Below are 24,618 nucleotides of genomic sequence, written 5' to 3'. Positions count from 1 at the left end.
CAAGGTCTTTTCCAGTGAGTTGGTTCTTTGCATAAGGTAGCCAAAGTATTGGAGCTTCAGCTTCAGCATCAGTCCTTCCAATGAATATTCAGAACTGATTTCCTTTAGGATGGACTGATTTGATCTCCTTGCAGTCCAAGGGACTCTCAAGAGTCTTCTCCAGCACCACAGTTCAAAAGCATCAATTCTTTGGTGTTCAGCCTTCTTTATGGTCCAACTCTCACATCCATACATGACTGCTGGAAAAACCATAGCTTTGACTAGATGGACCTTTGTCAGCAAAGTGATGTCTCTGCTTTTTAACATGCTGTCTAGGTTTGTCAAGGCTTTCCTTCTAAGGAGCAAGCGTCTTTTAATTTTGTGGCTGCAGTCACTGTCCATAGGGATTTTGGAGCCCAAGAAAATAAAGTCTGCCACTGTTTTCATTTTTCCCCATCTACTTGCCATGAAGTGATGGGACTGGATGCTGTGATCTTAGTTTTTTGAATGTTGAGTTTTAAGCCAGCTTTTTCACTCTCTTCTTTTACCTACATCAAGAGGCTCTTTAGTTCCTCTTCGCTTCCTGCCATTAGAGTGGTATCATCTGCATATCTGAGGTTGTTGATATTTCTCCTGGCAATTTTGATTCTAGCTTGTGATTAATCCAGCCTGGCATTTCACATGATGTACTTTGAATAGAAGTTAAATTAGCAGGGTAACAATATATAGCCTTGACGTATTCCTTTCCCAATTTGAAACCAGTCCATTGTTCCATGTCTGGTTCTGGTCATATATCTTATTTTAAAATTTATTTATTTATTTGGAGCCTGTGCTCTACAACGAGAAGCCACTGCAATAAGGAGCCCATGCACTTCAACTAGAGAGTAGTCCCATTTGAGGCAACTAGAGAGAAGCTGTCATGCAGCAATGAGACCCAGTGCAGGCAAAAGTTAAAATAGTTAAATAAAAATTATACATACATATATATAATATATATATGTATGTATAGTGTAACAGCTCTGCAAAACACATATTGCATGTATTGCAGAAGCACAAATAATAAACGGGTCTGGGAAAGGAACACATACTTTCCATTTAAAGTAGAAAAAACTTTTTAAATGCTCTAAAGTTTCTTTAGAGAAGCCCATAGGATTACACTAATTTATTCAGTTTCATTTATGACAAGATACTATACTTTTCAGAACATGTGACCAATACAGAGATTAGATGACCAGCTGTGAAAGGGAGATAGAGAACTAAAAAGATGTTGGATGCCTGTGTCCATATCCTACCTCATTAAAAGCCTATCAGGCTTTTTTGCCTTCCTGGAATCAGCCTCGGTCCCGGCACATGGCAGAGATCTTTGTAGTAACTTCCTGAGGGCAGAGATTCAGACAGCTATCAGACATAGTTCAGTCAGTCAGTTCATTCGCTCAGTCGTGTCCAACTCTTTGCGACCCCATGAATCGCAGCATGCCAGGCCTCCCTGTCCATCACCAACTCCCAGAGTTCACCCAGACTCATGTCTATCGAGTCAGTGATGCCATCCAGCCATCTCATCCTCTGTTGTCCCCTTCTCCTCCTGCCCCCAATCCCTCCCAGCATCAGAGTCTTTTCCAATGAGTCAACTCTTCACCTGAGGTGGCCCAAGTACTGGAGTTTCAGCTTCAGCATCATTCCTTCCAAAGAAATCCCAGGGCTGATCTCCTTCAGAATGGACTGGTTGGATCTCCTTGCAGTCCAAGGGACTCTCAAGAGTCTTCTCCAACACCACAGTTCAAAAGCATCAATTCTTCGGCGCTCAGCCTTCTTCACAGTCCAACTCTCACATTCATGCATGACCACAGGAAAAATCATAGCTTTGACTAGACGAACCTTTGTTGGCAAAGTAATGTCTCTGCTTTTGAATATGCCATCTAGGTTGGTCATAACTTTCTTTCCAAGGAGTAAGCATCTTTTAATTTCATGGCTGCAATCACCATCTGCAGTGATTTTGAAGCCCAAGAAAATAAAGTCTGACGCTGTTTCCACTGTTTCCCCATCTATTTCCCATGAAGTGATGGGACCAGATGCTATGATCTTTGTTTTCTGAATGTTGAGCTTTAAGCCAACTTTTTAACTCTCCACTTTCACTTTCATCAAGAGGCTTTTGAGTTCCTCTTCACTTTCTGCCATAAGGGTGGTGTCATCTGCATATCTGAGGTTATTGATATCTCTCCCAGCAATCTTGATTCCAGCTTGTGTTTCTTCCAGTCCAGTGTTTCTCATTATGTACTCTGCATATAAGTTAAATAAGCAGGGTGCCAATATACAGCCTTGATGTACTCCTTTTCCTATTTGGAACCAGTCCGTTGTTCCATGTCCAGTTCTAACTGTTGCTTCCTGACCTACATATAAATTTCCCAAGAGGCAGATCAGACATAGGTAGGGCCTGGCATATAACTGCTTCCCAATAAATACAGGAAAATAAATGACAATAAAGTAATTAACACATAAACATGATTTCAACAAAAAGCCAGCTACGCTTTTTAGCTCAAAAGAGAAGTCAGGTATACTTGCAATATATCATGTATTAAAATCAGCTTTAGCTAGTAATAAAGAAAAACCTGCTAAATGAGAAAAGGAATGTTAAATTGGAGAAAAAACAAAAGAACCAAAACTATTTAAACATATTGAACTTTAGCAAAAGGTCTATTTCACAACTTGTTTTGTGAAACAATTTTTCTACTCTCTTGCAAAATTAATGACAAATTCAGTTGAAATGAAAAAAGAGAGACTGTTTGGTTATATAAATGATACTGTTTAAACATAAAACATGTGAACCTTGAGCCCTTGACCCAGTGGCCAGCTGACTGCACCACTGTATCAACTTTTCTAATCACAGTTAGATAGCTAAGCCGAGAAAAGTAGTTTCAGAGGTATTCATGTAATGTGTATAAGAGTTAATGGGTTTCCTAGGTGACTCAGTGGTAAGGAATCCACCTGCCAATGCAGGAGACATAGGTTCAATTCCAGGGTCAAGAAAGAAATGGCAACTCACTCCAGTATTCTTGCATGGGAAATCCCATGAACAGAAGAGACTGGCGGGCTACAGTCCACGGGGTCACAAAGTCATACACGACTTGGTGACTGAGCAAGCATGAGCACACATACAAGAGTTGAAATTCCAAGAGTTAAGAACCACCTACGGACTTCCCTGGTGGCTCAGACAGTAAAGCGTCTGTCTACAATGTGGGGACCCGGGTTCGACCCCTGGGTTGGGAAGATCCCCTGGAGAAGGAAATGGCAACCCACTCCAGTATTCATGCCTGGAAAATCCCATGGACTGAGGAGCCTGGTGGGCTAGTCCATGGGATCACAAAGAGTCGGACATGACTGAGCGACTTCACTTTCATTTTTATAAGGCTAAATGGCTTTCCAAAAGGATGTAACAAACTGTAAAGTCACCAGAAAACTATGAAGACATTTTTTGTCATACAGTTTTATTATTTATAATTTTATAATATTATAATAATTTATAATATTATTGGAGGTGAGTCTTAATTATTCATTTTAACACATAACAATATCACCTTGTTTTAATATGCTTTTTTTTTTTAATGGGTGGCTGAATTTTCCTTTCACCGTTGAGTTCTTTCTCTGTTCCTGGCGCTCCTCCTGGTGCTTACAGAATCTGAACAAGTAAAACAGACAAAGATCCCTGTCTTCTAGCATGGGAGATAGATGCTAAAGAAACATAATAAATAAATAAACAATATAGTGTGTTAAAAGAGGAGGAGAGCAGGGTAAGGAGTATAGGGAGTGTTGATTGGGAAATGGACATTGTCATAGCAAATAGGGTGGTCAAGAGGTCAGAGCAGGGTTCATTGAGAAGTTGAAAATTTGAGCAATAATTGGAGGATGTGAGGGAGAGAGCCAGTGCAAGACTGCCTTGGGAAGAAGAGATCAAAAGACCAGATTACAGTGGACCTGGTGAACTCAAGGGACGGTGAGGCTGCAGCGGATTGCACCTGGGGAAATATATAGCTGATGACATCAGAAAAGTAACAAAGAGGATGGAGGGAGGGGAGCAATGTAAAGATTTGAGATTTTACTGATTGAAATGGGGAGCTAGTACAGGGTTTTGAGCAGTAATGAACTGATCTATATTTTAAAAAGAATATGGCTATTAGATCTAGAATAGACTATAAGGAAGCAAGAGTGGAAACATGATAGGCACTTGAGTGGCGTGACCGTGGTGGCAGAGGTGGAGACAATGTGTGGCCTCTCGGCATGACCTCTCGGTAACGGTGGTCTAGCCACGATTACCTCTGAATGTCCAACCTGCCAGAAAGAGAGACCAGAGATGAATTCCCAATCTGGTACTATTCTCTGAGGGACCTACTGGTCACATGGTAACAAGTTGACTTCATAGGGTCCTTTGTATCCTGGAAGGCCAAGCAATTTGTTCCCGCAAGAACAGATAATTATCCTGAGTACAGGTTTGTATTACGAAGTACAAGAGCTTCAGCCTCTACCATTCTGCAGTTTACAGAGTTCCTGACACGTAGACCAGAACCCTACCGGTAACAGCATCCAACCAGGGGACCCGCTTCACAGCGAAGGAGGTTTGGAAGTGATCCCATGTTCACGGGATCTATTGGTCTTACCACATACCACCTTCCCCAGAAGTGCCAACCTGAGAGAGTGATGGAACAAGCTGCTGGTGGGGCAGATGAAGTACCATCTCAGGGTAATCCTTTTGGCTCAGCTGGTAAAGAATCCACCTGCAATGCGAGAGACCTGGGTTTGATCCCTGGGTTGGGAAGATCCCCTGGAGAAGGGAAAGGCTACCCACTTCAGTATTCTGTCCTGGAGAATTCCATGGACTGTATAGTCCATAGGGTCTCAAAGAGTAGACATGACTGAGCACCTTTCATTTTCACTATCGGGGCAATACTGTGCAAGAACAGGGCCTCATTCTCCAGGGTAGAACCTACAGACTGAATAAAAGTGTCCTGCAGGGTACTGTGTCCCCAGCAGGAAGACCAGATGGTCCAGAAATCAAGGCAGGAAAGCAGGAATGGGCCCATTTACCACTCCCAGTGACCCACTGAGGACCTTTCTGGTCCCATATCTTTGAAACCTGTGCAGTTAGAAGTCTTGGTCTTCAAATGGGGAGCACTCTGTGAGAGGACACAGCAATGGTCCCAATGAACTACAAGCTGCAGCTGCTACATGCATGCCTGCATTCTCAGTTGCCCAGTCGTGTCTGACTCTTTGTGACCCTATGGACTGTAGCCCTCCCAGCTCCTCTGTCCATGGGATTTCCCAGGTAAGAATCCTGGAGTGAATTGCCATTCCCTTCTTCTGGGGATCTTCCCAACCCAGGGATCGACCCAGGTCTCCTGCATTACAGGCAGATTCTTTACCATCTGAGTAACCAGGGAAGGCATGTGGGATCAGATGCTAACTCCAGGTAGTGCCAGGACTGAATCACACTGTAGGATGCCCAGCTGGTGTCTACAGAGAACTGGAGAATTACTTGGTGTGGAGAAAGAAAACCCACCTATTTGGTGATCACCTCAGATATGCAGATGAAACCACCCTAATGGCAGAAAGTGAAGAGGAACTAAAGATCCTCTTGATGCAAGTGAAAGAGGAGAGTGAAAAAGTTGGCTGAAAGCTCAACATTCAGAAAACTAAGATCAAGGCATCTGGTCCCGTCACTTCATGGCAAATAGATGGGGAAACAGTGGAAACAGTGGCTGACTTTGTTTTTTGGGGCTCCACAATCACTGCAGATGGTGATTGCAGCCATGAAATTAAAAGATACTTATTCCTTGGAAGGAAAGTTATGACCGACCTAGACAGCATATTAAAAAGCAGAGACATTACTTTGCCATCAAAGGTCCATCTAGTCAAGGCTATGGTTTTTCCTGTGGTCATGTATGGATATGAGAGTTGGACTGTGAAGAAAGCTGAGCACTGAAGAATTGATGCTTTTGAACTGTGGTGCTGGAGAAGACTCTTAAGAGTCCCTTGGACTGCAAGGACATCCAACCAGTCCATCCTAAAGGAGATCAGTCCTGGGCGTTCATTGGAAGGACTGATGTTGAAGCTGAAACTCCAATACTCTGGCCACCTGATGTGAAGAGCTGACTCATTTGAAAAGATCCTGATGCTGGGAAAGATTGAGGGCAGGAGGAGAAGGGGATGACAGAGGATGAGACGGTTGGATGGCATCACTGACTCAATGGACATGGGTTTGGGTGGACTCCAGGAGCTGGAGAGGAACAGGGAGGCCTGGCGTGCTGCGGTTCATGGGGTCACAAAAAGTCGGACACAACTGAGCAACTGAACTAACTAATAATAATTTGGTGATCAGAAGTAAATATTAAAAGTAGTAATAGAGCAGTGAGTAGAGGAGACACAAGAAGAGTTTTTCCTATTCTGTTCCTGTCCTTATAAGAAGAGACAGAGGAACAGACATACAAGAGGAGAACATCAGATGATGATGGAGGCAGAGATCAAGGTGGTACAGGAAGCCACAGAATGCCAGTGATTGCCAGCAAGCCACCAGAAGGCAGGAAGAGGCCATGAAGAATCCGTGTGTCAGGTATCAGAGACAGCATTGCCTTACCAACATCTTAATTTTGAACTTCTAACCCCCAAAACTGTGAGACAATAACTTTTTGTTGTTTTAAGCCACTCGGTTCGTGGTACTTTGTTTTAGCAGTCCTATGAAACTGACAAGGTGTAATTCAGGGAGAGTCAATAAAGGGACTCTTCACAATGATGTAGGGAAGTGTATAGGCGCACTGCAACGACGGGACAGCACCCTGCAGTGAGAAGCAGGGCCCTCTAGGGAGCACTCACCAGACCTGGAAGGACAGAGTCACATGGAAGGCCATACAGAAGCAATGATCCTGTATCCAGAGCACTGCCAAGTGCACACCTAATTCACTCTCCTCCCTCAGTCCTCTCCTGCTAGGACTCCCTGAGAAGCCAGCTGTGGAAACCCATACAGGGTAGTCTTCTTGGGACCGACTGCAGGGTGAAGAAGGGGTAAGAAAGAAGATGGGGAAGGGGGACTTCCCTGGCAGCCCAGTGGTTAAGAATCTGCCTTGCAATGCAGGAGGGCTTCCCAAGTGGTTCAGATGGTAAAGAATCTGTCTGCAATGTGGAAGGCCTGGGTTCAATCCCTGGGTCAGGAAGATCCCCTGGAGAAGGAAATGGCATCCCATTCCAGTATTCTTGCCTAGAGAATTCCATGGATAGAAGAGCCTGCTGCGGCTGCTGCTAAGTCGTTTCAGTCGTGTCCGACTCTGTGCGACCCCACAGACGGCAGCCCACCAGGCTCCCCCGTCCCTGGGATTCTCCAGGCGAGTACTGGAGTGGGGTGCCATTGCCTTCTCCGACAGAAGAGCCTAGGGGACTATATAGTCCATGGGGTCACAAGGAGTCAGACACGACTGAGCCACTAACACTGACGCTGACTGACTTGCAATGCAGGGGCCGTGGGCCTGACCCCTGGTTGGGGAACTACGATCCCGCGTGCCGCAACTGAGGCCACGTGCTGCAACTTCTGAGTCCACGAGCTACAACTAGACAGTCCTTGTGCCACAGTGAAAGAGCCTGTATGAGGAAATGAAGATCCTGCACGCTGCAGCTAAGACCTGATGCAGCCGAAAAAATCGTTTTTAAAAAGAAGGTGAGGGAGGGGAATGAAAAATAGCTGGCACATTCTCTGTAGCAAGTATATCTTTTTTTAGCACTATTGATCTTCTTCATGTTCTTTAAAAAAAGTAGTATTTATCAGTACCCCCATCTGTTATAATTTTGATTTTTAGTTTATTATCTATTATTCCACTAAAATACAAACTCCATGAGGGCAGGGACTTTGCTCCCTATTGTATCCTCAGCACCTAGAACAGCTTCTGGCATGGAGAAAGTCTCAAGAATTACTTGATGAGTGAATGAATGGCTTGGACTCTGGCATTTTCTACCCCAGTATTTTCTAACTCAGTAGCTGTTGCATCTCTGCTTGCTCATCTTCTTCCCTGAAATCATTTGACCAACTTCCAAAAATACAAGTAAAATTCCCTGGCTTGTTATCAAGTATTTGGAAGTAATGACTCCCTTCCATCTTTATATTTTGGCTCAACAGCTACTGAAGAAGCTCAAGGCCTATCCTACAAGGCTTTGCTCATAAGCACCCTCACCTTGGTGGCCTTTGCACTGGTGAGTTGGAGGGGGTCCCATCATCTGTTATGTGAACTGTGGGACTCTAGGCAAACACACCTATATCAGACACGGAGGCATACAGCCTGCCCAACTTGTACTATTTAGCCAAGATAATAAAAAATAATAACAATTTCAGGTAGAGCCATGAAAAAATTTAAACAAGGGTCCTATTGTAGATGGAATTTGACTGTGTGGATCACAACGAACTGTGGGAAATTCTTCAAGAGATGGGAATACCAGACCATCTCACCTGCCTCCTGAGAAATCTGCATGCAGGTCAAGAAGCAAGTTAGAACCAGACACGGAACAATGGACTGGTTCCAAATTGGGAAACAAGTATGTCAACGCTGTATATTGTCACCCTGCTTATTTAACTTATATGCAGAGCACATTGTGCGAAACGTTGGGCTGGATGAAGCTCAAGCTGGAATCAAGATTGCCAGGAGAAATATCAGTAACCTCAGATATGCAGATGACACCACCGTTATGGCAGAAAGCGAAGAAGAACTAAAGAGCCATTTGATGAAAGTGAAAGAAGAGAATGAAAAAGCTGGCTTAAAAGTTAACATTCAGAAAACTAAGATCAGGGCATCTGGTCCCATCACTTCATGGGAAATAGATGGGGAAACAATGGAAACAGTGACTTTATTTTCTTGGGCTCCAAAATCACTGCAGATGGTGACTGCAGCCATGAAATTAAAAGATACTTGCTCCTTGGAAGAAAAGCTACAACAAACCTGGACAGCATATTAAAAAGCAGAGACATCACTTTGCCGACAAAGGTCCATCTAGTCAAAGCTATGGTTTTTCCAGTACTCATGTACGGATGTGAGAGTTGGACTATAAAGAAAGCTGGACGCCAAAGAACTAATGCTTTTGAACTGTGGTGTTGAAGAAGACTCTTGAGAGTCCCTTGGACTGCAAGATCAAACCAGTCCATCCTAAAGGAAATCAGTTCTGAATAGTCATTAGAGGGACTGATGCTGAAGCTGAAAATCCAATACTTTGGTCACCTGATACAAAGAACTGACTCACTGGAAAAGACTGATGGTGGGAAAGATTGAAGGCAGGAGGAGAAGGGGACGACAGAGGATGAGATGCTTGGATGGCATCACTGACTCAATGGACATGAGTTTGAGCAAGCTCTGGGAGTTGGTGATGGACAAGGAAGCTGCAGTCCCTGGGGTTGCCCAGAGTCGGACATGAATGAGTGGTTGAACTGAACTGAATTATAGATGGGCTTCCCCGGTGGCCCTAGTGATAAACAAACCACCTGCCAATACAGAATACATAAGAGACACAGGGTTGATCTCTGGGTTGGGAAGATCCCCTGGATGATGGCATGGCAACCCACTCCAGTATTCTTTCCTGGAGAGTCCCATGGACAGAGAAGCCTGGCAGGCTATAGTCCATAGGGTAGCACAGAGTCGGACATGGCTGAAGTGACTTCACACACACGCACTCCTGCTGCAGATATCACATAGTTTGGTGGGGCTCAGATATGAGGTTCCATGGAAAGTGCCTCGAATGGTGCCTTGCCTAAAGGGTTAATGTGTGTTTATTATATATTATTAAAGTTGCTGGAGAAATCTGAGAAAGTAAATTATGACTTGGGCCTGAATGATAAAAAGTTGGTCATTCAAAGATCTGGGAAGAGAATTTCAAGCTGAAATAAACTCAAATGCAAAGGCCAAGAGATTAGTACCAGCCTGGCCTGTTTGGGGTATGAAAGAAAGGTGGTGCAGAGGGATGATGATGAATGAGAGGGAGAAGGGAAGAGATAAGGCCAGAGAGTTTGGCAGATCATGTGAGCTCCCCAAGGTCAGGTCAGTTAAGTTCAGTTGCTCAGTCCTGTCCGACTCTTTGCGACCCCAGGGACTGCAGCACACCACACTTCCGTGTCCATCACCGACTTCCAGAGCTTGCTCAAACTCATCTCCATTGAGTCAATGATGCCATCCAACCATCTCATCCTCTGTCGTCCCCTTCTCCTCCTGCCTTCAATCTTTCCCAGCATCAGGGTCTTTTCTAATGAGTCAGTTCTTTGTATCAGGTGACCAAAGTATTGGAGCTTCAACTTCAGCATCAGTCCTTCCAACGAATATTCAGGGTTGATTTCCTTTAGGATTGACTGGACTTGATTTCCTTGCAGTCCAAGAGAGTCTCAAGAGTCTTCTCCAACACCACAGTTCAAAAGCATCAATTCTTTGGGGCTCAGCTTTCTTTATAGTCCAACTCTCACATCCATACATGACTACTGGAAAAACCATAGCCTCGACTAGACGGAACTTTGTTGGAAAAGTAACGTCTCTGCTTTTTAATATGCTGTCTAGGTTGGTCATAACTTTTCTCCCAGGAAGTAAGTGTCTTTTAATTTCATGGTTGTAGTCACTAACTGCAGTGATTTTGGAGCCCCCCAAAATAAAGTCTGACACTGTTTCCACTGTTTCTCCATCTATTTGCCATGAAGTGTTGGCACCAGATGCCATGATCTTTGTTTTCTGAATGTTGAGCTTTAGGCCAACTTTTCCACTCTCCTCTTTCACTTTCATCAAATGGCTCTTTAGTTCTTCTTCACCTTCTGCCGTAAGGGTGGTGTCATCTGCATATCTGAGGTTATTGATATTTCTCCCGGCAATCTTGATTCCAGCTTATGCTTCATCCAGCCCAGCGTTTCTCATGATGTAGTCTGCATACACGTTAAATAAGTAGGGTGACAATATACAGCCTTGACATACTCCTTTTCCTATTTGGAACCAGTCTGTTGTTCCATGTCCAGTTCTAACTATTGCTTCCTGATCTGCATACAGATTTCTCAAGAGGCAGGTCAGGTGGTCTAGTATTCCCATCTCTTGAAGAATTTTCCACAGTTTATTGTGATCCACACAGTCAAAGGCTTTGGCATAGTCAATACAGCAAAAATAGATGTTTTTCTGGAACTCTCTTGCTTTTTTGATGATCCAACAGATGTTGGCAATTTGATCTCTGGTCCTCTGCCTTTTCTAAAACCAGCTTGAACATCTGGAAGTTCACGGTTCACGTATTGCTGAAGACTGGTTTGGAGAATTTTGAGCATTACTTTACTAGCATGTGAGATGAGTGCAATTCTGTGGTAGTCTGAGCATTCTTTAGCATTGCCTTTCTTTGGGATTGGAATGAAAACTGACCTTTTCCAGTCCTGTGGCCACTGCTGAGTTTTCCAAATTTGCTGGCATATTGAGTGCAGCACTTTCACAGCATCATCTTTTAGGCTTTGAAAGAGCTCAGCTGGAATTCCATCACTTCCACTAGCTTTGTTCATAGTGATGCTTCCTAAGGCCCACTTGACTTCACATTCCAGGATGTCTGGCTCTAGGTCAGTGATCACACCATCGTGATTATCTTGATCGTGAAGATCTTTTTTGTACAGTTCTTCTGTGTATTCTTGCCACCTCCTATTAATATCCTCTGCTTCTGTTAGGTCCATAGCATTTCTGTCCTTTCCTGAGCCCATCTTTGCATGAAATGTTCAAGGTCAGGTAAATTTGCAAGGTCAGGTGAGGAGTTTGAATTTTATTCTCAAGTATAATTAGGTATTAAGAATAGATGTGACATGATTTGTATCTGAAAAAGACCACTCTGACTGCTGAGGAGGTTGAAAAAGAGTAGAAGCGGAGAGACCACTTTGGAGGCAGGTGAAAGATGTTGAAAAGACCCTGATGCTGGGAAAGGTTGAGAGCAGGAGGAGAAGAGGATGGCAGAGGATGAGGTGGTTGGATGGCATGAGTTTGAGCAAGCTCCAGGAGTTGGTGCTGGACAGGGAAGCCTGGCACGCTGCAGTCCCTGGGGTCACAAAGAGTAGGTCATGACTCTTGGAAAGATGAGCTGAAATGAAAGATATTGATGGACTAGCCTAGGGTTTTAGAAGTCGAAATGGTGAGAAATGGCTGACTTGGGGATATAACTTAGAGAATAAAGTTGATAGGACTTGATAATGGATTAGATGTGGTGGCTGGTGCGGGGAAGAAGAGAGGGAAGAGACTTATCAGGCATGATGACTAGATTTTTGGTCTGAGCATGTGGGTAGATGGTGGTGCCATGAACTATGATGGGGGGAAACTGGGAGAACAGGATTCAGGGGGAAGGGAGGCCCAGAGGGGGTCAATGGTTCTGTTTGGCCATGTTAAGTATCAGAGGCTAATTATATTTCAAGTCAAGATATTGTGTTGGGACTTCCCTGGTGGTCCAGTGGTTAAGAATCTGCCTTCCAAATGAGGGGGCGAGTTGGATCTCTGATCTGGGAAACTTAGATCCCACATGCTACAGGGCAACTAAGCCTATGCACTGCAACGAAAGATCCCATGTGCCGCAGCTAAGACCCAGCACAGCTAAATACATAAATATTTTTAAAAAGATACTGTGCAGGCAATCAGCTAACGATAGCTAAGGGGGAAAGTCCAGGAGAGAGGTATTTCAAAACAAAGAGTAAGATGAGATCACCTGGTGACTAACAATAGATATAGGGAAATACAGAGGGTGGAGGGTTAGATGCTGAATTACAATACAGGGAGACATGTGGTCTGAAATGGACAACAGGAGGTTAGTGGAGAGGGAGGTTGGTCAAGCAAAGTTCCATGGAAGAATTAGATCTGAGCTCCTAGAATCCACAGAAAACCAAGCAGTGACATTTTATCAGTGAGGATGCTGGTACAGTGGGGGTAATTTGCAATTAGTCACACAGCTAGTGACCTAACTGTAATTTTGCATTTGAATTACTTTAAGTTAAATGTGCAGCCGAACCCAAGGCTCCCGCATTGCGGGCGGTTTCTTTACCAGCTGAGCCAGAAGGGAAGCCCAAGAATACTGGAGTGGGTAGCCTATCCCTTCTCCAGGGGATCTTCCCGACCCAGGAATCGAACCCTGGCCTCCCGCATTCCGGGCGGATTCTTTACCGCCTGAGCTATCAGCTGCTAAGTCACTTCAGTAGTGTCCGACTCTGTTCAACCCCATGGATGGCAGCTCACCAGGCTCCGCCGTCCCTGGGATTCTCCAGGCAAGAACACTGGAGTGGGTTGCCATTTCCTTCTCCAATGCATGAAAGTGGAAAGTGAAAGTGAAGTCGCTCAGTCATGTCTGACTCTTCGCGACCCCATGGACTGCAGCCTGCCAGGCTCCTCCATCCATGGGATTTTCCAGGCAAGAGTACTGGAGTGGGGTGCCATTGAGCTATCAGGGAAGCCCCTAAATGTGCAGCAGGATACGTAATTAAGAGAGAGGAATGCCAGGCACCTAGGAGCATGGACTTTGGAGTCATTCTGCTTAGATTCAGATTCTGGACCTGCCACTTAGCAGGTGGGTGACTCCAGGTACCTAACTCATCATTTCTATACTTCAGTTTTCTTATCTGAATTGGGCGTACTACAAACAGCTATGTACTTATGGGCTACTAACTCTGTGCGTTCCTGGTACAAAGATTTTACATACATTATTCAACACTCCCCTCCAATAATCAATGAAGTTGAGTGCTATTATTATCCCCATTTTACTGATGAGAAACCGAGCGCATTCATGGATTCCAAAAATATTTACTGTGCCTGCATTACACGCCAGGCTTGTTTCTTCGTGCTAGGGGTGCATCACGCAACACAACAAAATCTTTGCCTTTGTGCAGCTTGCCTGTGATTTACTGAAGGGAGAAAGATGATAAACCCAATACATATGTATTAATGGGACGACAGAGGATGAGATGGTTGGATGGCATCACCGACCCGATAGACTTTAGTTTGAGTAAGCTCCGGGAGTTGGTGATGGACAGGGAAGCCCGGCGTGCTGCAGTCCATGGGGTCGCAGAGAGTCGGACACGACTGAGCGACTGAACTGAAGTGCTATAGAAGACACAGCAGGGTAACGGAACTCGGGAAGTTGCCGTTTTAAGTCGGGTATCCAGAGTCGATCTCCCTGAGAAGGCGACATCTGAGCAAAGATTGGAAGTGAGAAGTCGAGCCACCCAGGTATCGAGGAAAAGAGGACTCAGAGCGGAAACAGCAAGGGTGAAGGTAGACTCTCAGGTTGAGAGCATTTGCTGAACATCCACCAACAACGTCTAGTGCAAGCCGAGAGAATAAGATGTAAGAGGTAGGGGCTGTGTATCCAGCTCTAGGAACTTTGACTTTTACTCATGAGATGAGGTGCCATTGGACAGATCTGCCTGGGGAAGTGATATAACTTGATCTTATATTTAGGCGCAAGGTCCATTAACGTGGTCTGGCGCTGAAGTCAGTGATCTCAGGGTAAATGAATCCCAGCATAAGGGTTCAGCCACATAGAAAGCGCCCTGCAAGCGCTGGCCCACTACGCTGGTTGCCCGCGACCCTTTCACTTAAACCTCGCCCCGACCTTCCACCCTCTAGTTCCCTAGTTCCAAGGCTCGCCAGCCACTCTGTCGTGTCTCCACGTAGCGCTTCCCAGGCTACGGATTGCGCAACTCAGGCAACCGGGCGGAGTCTGCACGTAGGCGGAGCGACAGCGGGCGGGAGAAGGCCCCAGAAACAGACGAGACGAGGAAGCCCTCAGCGCCCCCACAACAAGACGCCCACTGACTGCGCCTGCGCACGCGCCATCCAGGCGGCCGGCATTCCAGAGCGGCAATCCACCCCGCCCCAATTCCGGGGCGGAGTTCTTGGCTGCGCCTGCGCACAGCCTCGCCGCACCCTACGCCTGCGCGCTCCGCCAGCCCGGCCCCATCCCCCAGGTTTTTAGGGTGGTGGGGGGAGGGTGCGTCTCGGCGAGTCACGATGATGGCGGCCACCAGCCTGTGGTGAGCTAGCGGATTCTCTGCTGCTTTCGCAGAGCCCCTCGCGCTTCCGACAGACCCACTGGCTGGTAACCGGGCGCGTGAGGAAGCACGGTGGCCCGAGCTCGCGAGGAAGGCCGCAGTCGCGGAGGCAGCGGCGCGGCCGGGGGCCAGGGCTGGGGGAGAGGCCGCTCTGCAGGGCGAATGTGACAAGCCCCCACCCCCACCACCTTCCTCCCGAGTGCGCGAGGAGCGCGGGCGACCCCGGGGCCCCGCCAGGCCACAGACCCCGCCCAGCGGCCAGCACCCGGAGCAGGCCCGGCAGCGGAGCTGCGCGACGGCACCATGCTGGTCACCCTGAAGACCCTCCAGCAGCAGACCTTCAAGATCGACATCGACCCCGACGAGACGGTGAGTGCGGCGGGGCGCGCTGGGCCCGGCCCGGAGCGGGGGCGGTCCGCGCGAGGGGCCGGGAAGGCCTGGGCTGGGGATGGCGCGGCGGGACCGCGTGCGGGGCCTCGACCTCAGCTTCGAGCGGAGCTTGAGCAGGTAGAGCCGCGGTGCACCCGAGAGGGCATGGCGAGCGGAGGGTCTAGGGACCCGGGCGCTTATGAGGCCTGCGGGCTCCGGGCGCGGGTAGGGCCAGGGACCTGGCAGCGTGCGGCCCAACGAACCTTCAGAGTGGGCTGTGAGTTTTGTGGCAGGAGTGAGGGGAAGCAGTGGTCGGACACCGAAGCCCGGGTGGCATATGGCGTGAAGCACACGTTAGCGGGGCACCGGAGGCCTCGGCCTGGGCGCTCTCGGTGGAGGGGCCAGAGGGGGAGGGGAGGTCAGGGTGGCCTGGGCGATCGAGCTGGGCTCCCGGGTGTGGGTGCACAGGTTAGGGAGGGAGAGGTAGGCGTCGCCACTATACCTGCGTGGACCTGGTTAGGCGCTGAGGTCTTGGAGGTGGTAACTGGAGATAATGAGCCTTAAATAAAATGGTATCAGGTTCCGTCAGCCGCAGAGTGAGTGTGAGGGGTGGTGAAAATGCATTTTTTGCCCTCTTCGCCGAAGAATTGGTGACCCTTTTATTTGCATAAATGTTGAATCGTTTTTCTGCAGTTCTCCCGCCACCCAGCCCACACCCATACGTAGATTGCACTTCGAGGCCTTTTTGGTGGTGAAGGTTGTTGCATTAGAGCCCTTCCAATAAATCCAGGCGCAAACTTAACTCCAGATTAGCAAGTTCCCTGTGTTAGAAGCCTTGAACTTGTAGGATCGGAAGTCTGCACCCAACCTCCAAATAACAGCCTTTCAGAGGAGAAATAAAATAAAAACTCTGAATCTCTTCTGTAAACTCTTGGACGACTCGAACTTCACGTGTTAAATTCTCATGTCATCCTCTGTATTTGTGACTGCAAAAAGCCACTGTGTTGAAATCAGTACAACTTTATGCCAAGATCTAAAAATTGCCATTCAGTGTAAACTTCTTGTGTTCTGGAAGTGTGAGTCTGTACACCTTTGAGGTTGTCACAGTGTTGTGTTTACAGCAGCAACTTTCTGCCCGTCTGTATTTTTCAAAATAATTGATTCAATTTTGGTGGATGTCGGGGACCTTCAGTTCAGTCGCTTAGTCGTTTCCGACTCTGCGACCCTATGGACCGCAGCATGCCAGGCCTCCCTGCATCACCAACTCCCGGAGCTTACTTACTCATGTCCGTTGAGTCGGTGATGCCATCCAACCATCTCATCCTCTGTCGTCCCCTTCTCCTCCTGCCTTCACTCTTTCCCAGGATCAGGGTCTTTTCCAGTGAGTCATTTTGCATCAGGTGGCCAAGTATTGGAGTTTCAGCTTCAGCATCAGTCCATCCACTGATATTCAGGACTGATTTCCTTTAGGATGGACTGGTTGGATCTCTTTGCAGCCCAAGGGACTCTATAAAGAATCTTCTCCAATACCACACTTTAAAAGCATCAATTCTTCGGCGCTCAGCTTTCTTTATAGTCCAACTCTCACACCCATCCAGGTCTACTTGGTGTTGGTTAATTAAATAAACCTGAGCTCCCATTTGCAGCTCTAACATAATTTGCTATGTACCTGTTTTACAAAGATGTGAAGATTAAATAGTATTTAATTGGTGGTCAGTAAATGGAATTGATTATTAATCAATGGGTACCTTTGAGGGAGGAAGTTTTCTACATCTTGAATTATTTAAAAATGTAGTTCCCAAGCTTTTTGAAATTGTGGCACAAAATGATTTTAGCTCAAGGCACTTAATTATATGTGTAAATATGCTACATGATAAATTCTTAAAAGGTGCAAGAGATACCAAGTTTCAATGAGAAATTCAGTGTCCTCAAAATTGACAACACCTGTGGATCGCTGTTACTAACATCAAATTCTTCCTGAATATTCCTTTACTGCTTATTGTGTACTTATAAGTTAAAGGATGGAGGTGAAAATGCAGCTGTTTAATTAGTTTTCAGCCAAATTTTTCCATAAAATAGCTGTTGACTTTAGTTTTTTGTAATGTTGGTGCTGCAGGAACTTTACCAACTGGTATTCACAATTAGTTCCAGAATTATTGAAACCTAAAGGTTTGGGAGCGGGGCAGTGTTTTATATTTCTGGTTTATTGAAGATATGCAGTGACTTTCTACAGCTCCACTGAAACATTTATGTTCTACTAGATTTGTATTGCTCTTCAGGCATTTTATGCATTCATTATCTTAGAGCCAATATTGTGTTTGTATAGATAATTAGCTAAGTTGCTATTTTCCAGTTTATTTATATGAATTATAAACATATACTTCTGAAGGTAGATTTTCAGAAAGCTTAGTTACAGAGTTGCTTCTTCAGTTTTTTGTTGCTGTTTGTCCAAGTATAATTGTGCTGCTGTTTATATAAATGTAAAACCTAACATTGTTAGTCTGGGACAAGAAATGAAAACATTTAATCGGGATATTCTGGAACATTTACTTTAAAATGACTTGTGGGTTTTTACTTTAATGGACTTAAATTTCAGAAATGGGGAAAACATTAGAGCTATTTTAATTGCATCTTTATAGTGATTTTTAAATTAACATTTATTTTTAATACCGTATTTGAGAGCATTCCAGTAAGAAAAGACGCAATGAAAATTATATAATTATCGGCAGACTGTAAGTATCCTGTTTGTGAAAACTAGATAGCCAAGGATATTAAGAAAATAAATTTAAAATAAAGGGGAAAAAGTAGGATTTTAGTGAGACTTTTAGGGAGATTCACATAAAATGAACAGATTTTGGTGTCTGAAACCTATGTGTTGGCCACTCAGAGGTTTGATTTTTTACCTAGAAGTAACCAAGGAACCTTAAATTACTTAAGTAACTTGAAATGGCTGGTGTAGAAACTCTTGTGAGCTTGAGAGGAGTAGGAGCAAAAATGAGTGAAAGAGGACTGAGAGATAAGAGGAATCATGGGAGTGATTCGTTTGCTGAACAAGTAAATGTTCAGTGAGCTTTGACTGGCAGAACCAGAGGAATGCAAGGACACGGGAGACATGGTCTGGGGCTTTTGGGGAGACATATTTACATAGTCTTAGCTCAGTCGGTGGCTATAGCATAGGAGACGGACACAGTAGAAAAAGCAAGATTTGTTTTTAAGGTGCTCTTATTTGCTTTAGTTTTTGAATGTTGAAAGTCCTCCCCTGCCTTTTTGTTTAAAACCAGTGAAACCTTAACATTGCCATTTTGTGCCATTTATTTGACCGTTACCCTTGCACTGCCCTTAGTGTTAACCATTACAAAAATCTTTTTATTATTAGAATAATAATTCATCTCCTCTTATAAAATAACTGGGGGAAAAACAACAGTGAGTTTGAGGCGAGACATTAAGTGCACAAGCTGAAATACTACATAAGTCACAACAAAGCTATGTGTATACATTGGAAGTTTTTGATAAGACAGTTGCTAAAGTACAGTAGTTTTAATTAGTATAGACAGTGTATTTGATCTGTACAGTAATCTGCAAAGAATTATCTCACTTGGTGATACATTTGTGCTGCAAAATACTGCTTGAGTACTAGTTCTGTATATAGGATTTACTAGCCATCATTTTTTAGCACATTGTTCCCATCGTGACTAATTGTATTATAATAGAGTTGTGCTGGAGATAGTGCCTTATTATGGAAGTTTCCTAGATTATTAAAACCTTTAAGTAGTTAACGTATTAAAATACTGTATCACAGAGGTAAAACTAAGGTTTCTTGGCATTTTGGTAAAACAAAATACTGGAAGTACCTGGGAAATCTGGCATGGCTTGCATCTGTACTTAGCACACAGGAAGCATTTAAGGGAGCTTTCCAGGTGGCTCAGTGGTAGAGAATCCATCTGCCAATGCAGCTGAGCTGGGTTCAGTCTCTGGGTCAGGAAGATCCCCTGGAGAAGGAAATGGCAACCCCTTTCAGTATCCTTGCCTGAGAAGTCCCATGGACAGAGGAGCCTACAGTCCATTGGGTTGCAAAGAGTCGGATATGACTTAGAGACTAAACAACAGCAACAAGAGTTTGGTAAAGATCTTTTGAATGAACTAAATACATTTTTTGGTGAATTGCCAAGTCAGTGATCCCTCAATCTTTGCATGTTAATTTATTTAGTATTGGTTGAATACTTACTAAAAATGTCAGGTTCTGCTCTCATGGTGTGTACGTTATAGTGGGATAAATCAGTTGAAAAACAAGTTTTCAAAACCAGATAATGGTAAGAGTTATGTAGAGAATTGAAATAGGGTGAGGTAATGTGATAGTGCATGACTAGGTGGCTACTTTTAAATGGACTGGTCACAGAAGACCTTTCTAAATAAGGTGACATTTAAACTGAGATCTGAATAATAAGCACTCAGAGATGGGGAGAGTGTTTTCTTTAGGGAAGGACTTTCAAGGGTGTGCATTGGGAATCAAAAAAGGCCTGTTTTGTTGTTCTAGTAGGTGAGGGGAAAGAGAGGTGAGGGATTAGAGTTAGGCAAGAGGCCAGGGCCTGTAGGGCTTTGTAATAAGCTGGAGATTTTCATTGTAAAATAGGAAGCCTTTGGGGGCTTTTAAGCAGAGCAGAAAAAATATTTCTTTTATGATTTGGAAAGGTTACTTTGCTGTCTGGAGAACAGACAGTATGAAGAGTAGTGAGGCTTGCACAACAGTTTCAGGAGTCGAAGTTTTGACTAGGGAAGTAACAGTAGAGATATAAAGAGAATTGGAGGGATTTGAGATATGGTTGGAAGGGAAGAGCTGATGATGGGTTGTAGTGGGGGAAGTTGAGAAATAAAAGATTAAGTAAAGGTTTTAGTTGTATAACTTGTATGAACACCATGTTCTTTGCTAAGACATGGAGGGTTGAGAGAGGAGCAGGTTTAGGGATTGGGGTGGGAACTCAAAGACTTACATTTAAGACGCCTACTAAACATTTAGGTGGAAATGACAAGGAGATTTGCTATGAATTTCAATTCCAGAGGGAAATTTGGGCTGGGGTTAGAGACATGACAAGCCACATGTATGTTTGACCTCAGTCCATGGGAATGGATGAGATCATCTTGCCTCAACCTTTTTCAGTGCCCATTCTGGACAAAATTGAGCCCAAGAGCCTAAATTACCCGTTAGAGCTACTAGAGTTGAGGAGCCTTGGTGAGAATGGAATGAAATGGGGCTTAGGGCTGAAACCTGGGGTGCTGTTCCATGTGAAGACTGAGTAGTGAAAAGGTCAGGCAGTCAAGGTGCGACCTTTGAAGGAGGAAGAATCCAAGAGAAGAAAAAAGTTTAAAAGATGAGGAAAGGGTCAAGTGTATCTGCTACTTGCAAAAATGTAAGATGAAAACAAGGAACATGACTTGGGTTTGGCAACTTGGAGGTCATAAGTGACCCGGGTGAGTAGTCTCCTTGAAGCGGTGGGGCCAGAAGTTAGATTTGAGTGAATTGAGGAATGCATGGGAGACACATGAAAACAATCGCAATAATTCTGAGTGTCACAGCCTGTGGTAGGCATTGTTTAAAAAAAAAAAAAACCAGAATTGTGAAAAATATGTAATAATGTGTGTTTTAAAAAGAATTGGAGACCAGCATGATTAGTAACTTATCTGGGGTCACAGTCAATGGCCTTGGTAGTTTCACTGTCTTTGAATGATGGTCTTGTCCACAGTCTGATCTCCATTCATTAATTGCACATCTGGTGACCTTTGCTTCTACTTAACTCATTTATTCAGACCCAGGAGTGGTAACTAGCTCTTATCATGGCAAGTAACTGGAGCTCTTCCTCTTGTCCACAGTAATCTGTTTTTGGTACCTCACTTTAACGTTCCTCTGTTTCCAGTTCTTAGGAGACTTACAATCCATTTTATCCATACTGCTTTTCTCTGGCCCTCTCCTCGTGTTACTGCTTCCACTTTTGCCCAGCTAAAATAGAGCCAGTGGTTATAATCACTCCCTCGCAAGGGTCAGGTGTGGCATGTCTCTTGAGCCAGGCCGCCTAACTTTCAGTCCTGCCTGTAGCACTTGCCACGTGATGTGACCTTTGGCAAGTTACCCAGTTTTGTGCCTGTTTCCTCATCAGTAAAGTTAAGAATACAGCCACAGAAATACTGCCGTCTCAGGATCGTTTTGAAGGTTATGTGAGTTTGAGAAAATACACAGTATGTTTGGTGACAGTGCTTAACAACATGGTCCCACTCTCACTCTACCTGACAGCCTCTCTTGATTGTGGAGATAGCTTTGTATTGTGGATAGTGCTATCTAAGGCCAGTTCCTTCACTTTCCCACGACATCCTAAACTCTCATTTATAAAGGACGTCACTCCATTGGGTCTCCTGTTCTTCATCATTGATTTTTCCATTTCTAGAGTTATCTAAACACTGCCCTTGTTTTAATAAAACCCTCCCTTGTCTCCACATTTGTCTACAGTCCCGTTTCCCCCTCTTCCTTACAGCAGAACTTAAGGGTAGCTCTTGAATCTGTTTGCTTTTTTTTTTTTAACATCTTGCTCTTTCAGATACATCATACTGTTCCCAAGCTAGAGGGAGCCTTTCCCCACTTTGTAGTTGCCTTGTGTCTTTGAGTGTGGCATACTTAAATCTGTTTTCTCATGGGTAAAATGGGAGTAATAGTGATTTACCTTCCTCATAGAGTTGGTGTGAAAATCAGATGAGATCATGGATCTGAAAATTTGGGTAAATTGTGAAATCAGAAATCTATGCAATTTTTAGAAAAACAAATCCTGTTTTTTTTTAATCAGTTTTCCATTCATTGTGATCTGTGTTTTCACTGTCCTTTTTGAACATGGTTTGTGTGAGATATCTTTATTTTCTCCGCTTGATGTAGTCAGCAACTTCAGTGTTGAGAGAAGTATTCTGTCATTTTAGTCCTGGAAATTGAGATTATTTGATAGATAGTATATAAAATTTCTTTTGCTTTTGGAAAGAAATGTTACAAATTTAAACTTGGTATAGAACAGTGAATCCTGCTGAAGGACATCACACGTCTGTTCCCTATAAGTTTGGATAAATACATTCCTTGTATTTGGCTCTCTGACAGCTAATTTTATAGGGGGATGAACTTTATAAACCCTTTAACATATATACCTATTCCAGCAGAGGAAGTAGACCAGCTACAAATGACTAATATGTATGCATAGGTCTTCGATGCTTGAGCAGGTGGATAACAGTTGTTGTCTCTCCCTCTGTCCTGTCCTCTGCATGTCTGGTTGTATTAGGTGGGTGGCTTTATTTGTCGTGTATTAGATCCGTTCTCTGCCTGTATAGGGACTTTAAAATTTACAAGTAACTTGGGAATTTCTGCTTTACTGTCTTCAAAGTCTGTGTCCGTTTTGATCTTGATGAGACCATACTGTTAGGAATGTATTTATAATATTGTAGAATAGATTAAACTGGCATAAATAGATAGGCTTTTTTTATTTAAAAAAAAAAGACAAAAAGAAAAGAAATTAGTAGCTGCTGTTGGTTACCAGGGGCTTCCCTGGTGGCTCTGACAGTAAAAAGTCCGCCTGCAACGCTGGAGACGCAGACGGGGAAGATTCCCCTGGAGAAGGGAATGGCTGCCCGCTGCAGGATTCTTGCTGGAGAATTCCACGGACAGAGGAGCCTGGAGGGCTATAATCCAACAGCTCTCGGTTGTAGAGTTGAACACAACTGAGCGACTAACACTTTGAGTACTTTGGCTTTAGGAGCCTAATTATCATAGTTTCTGTTGGGGGAGAATGGATTATGAATTTCAAATTATACTTAAAATAGTAACTTTTAGATCGTAACCCTAATTTGAAAATTATTTTTTCAGTTAAAAAAAAAAAAGATTGTACCACATTTTTTCTTTCCTTTGGTCCAGTGGGAAGAAGTTTCCTGCTGCATTAATGTCAGTTGACATCTTCATAATCAGTTCTGTTTTTAGAATTACCTGAAACCCGCTTTGTGGGAAGGATTCAGGAAATACTCTCGGGTGCCTGCACTAGTCTCCCAAATGGAAGGATACCGCCCAGGGAACCAAAAAGGAAAAGTTTTGCCCATAAACTGTATGGAATCCTTTTGTAAACAGATTTTGCTTTAGGTCTCTGTTTCCTTTTGCTAATGGGGGCTTCACTGGTGGCTCAGATGGTAAAGAATCTGCCTGCAATGTGGGAGACCCAGGTTCGATCCCCAGATTGGGAAGATACCCTGGAGAAGGGAATGGCAACCCATTCCAGTACTCTTTTCTGAGAATTCCATGGACAGAGGAGCCTGGCAGGCTACAGTTCATGGGGTTGCAAAGAGTCAGACTTGACTAAGTGACTAACACATACATAATGGTTAATGGCTAAAACTTACTTGCTGTTACTAATTTTTTAATTTGCTAGGCTATGTAGTGTTTGAACTATCCAGAATTTTCAGCTTTAATGAGATCTCATAAATTGCAGTGTATTCTTGTATAATATTAGTAATGGTTGGAAGAGGGTACCATGAGGTGTTTTTTCTTTTAAACTACTTACATTTCCCCTCATTACTAAAAACAATCGAGACTTGTTATAGTAAGTAAAGTGTATAAAGAGCAAAAGGCTTTAGGCCCCTGGTCTAAGTAACCACTGTTGAATTCTGTATATGCTGCTTGTCTTTTTTTTTTTTTTTTCAGAAAAATGTGTGCATATAATACATAAAAACAACAACACTATGTATTTAAAAATCCATTGCTTTTGTCCTTAAGGTGAAGGTGAAGACGCTCAGTCGTGTCTGACTCTCTGCGACCCTGTGGACTGTAGCCTACAAGGCTTCTCCGTCCATGGGATTCTCAAGGCAAGAATACTGGAGTGGTTTACCATTAACTTCTCCAGGGGATCTTCCTTACCCAGGGATCGAACCCGGGTCTCCCGCATTGGAGGCAGATGCTTTAACCTCTGAGCCACCAGAGGAGCCCTTTGTCCTTAAAGATAATTGTAAATATTTCTTCCAGTCATTTTAATGTACATGCATTCTGTTAATTTCTTTATATAGTCACTGTTCTTATTGAATTGTTTAACAATACAGCTGTATGCATGAGCAATAATGTATTTTACCATTTCACTGTTGATGGATATTTAGGGTTGTTTGCAGTATTACAATAAGTAGTGTACTACGCACATTTCATTCATGTATCTTTGAAGTATTTCTGTGAA

The 24,618-nt window shown here is 44.1% G+C and overlaps 1 protein-coding gene across 1 annotated transcript in view; it reads left to right on the top strand.

The window, feature by feature from the left end:
- Window positions 1-14,931: 14,931 nt before the first annotated feature.
- Window positions 14,932-24,618, top strand: part of RAD23B (RAD23 homolog B, nucleotide excision repair protein) — a 45,341-nt gene continuing 35,654 nt past the window's right edge. Inside the window, exon 1 of the mRNA XM_070375160.1 lies at window positions 14,932-15,388. Coding sequence (XP_070231261.1) covers window positions 15,323-15,388 — 66 coding nt within the window. The 5' untranslated portion in view covers window positions 14,932-15,322. The remainder of the gene's footprint in view (window positions 15,389-24,618) is intronic.

This window comes from Bos mutus, chromosome 8 (genome assembly GCF_027580195.1).
Source record: "Bos mutus isolate GX-2022 chromosome 8, NWIPB_WYAK_1.1, whole genome shotgun sequence".
Lineage (NCBI taxonomy): Eukaryota > Metazoa > Chordata > Mammalia > Artiodactyla > Bovidae > Bos > Bos mutus.
The sequence above is the reverse complement of the archived record's forward strand: the minus strand, read 5'-3'. Positions and strand labels throughout refer to the sequence as shown.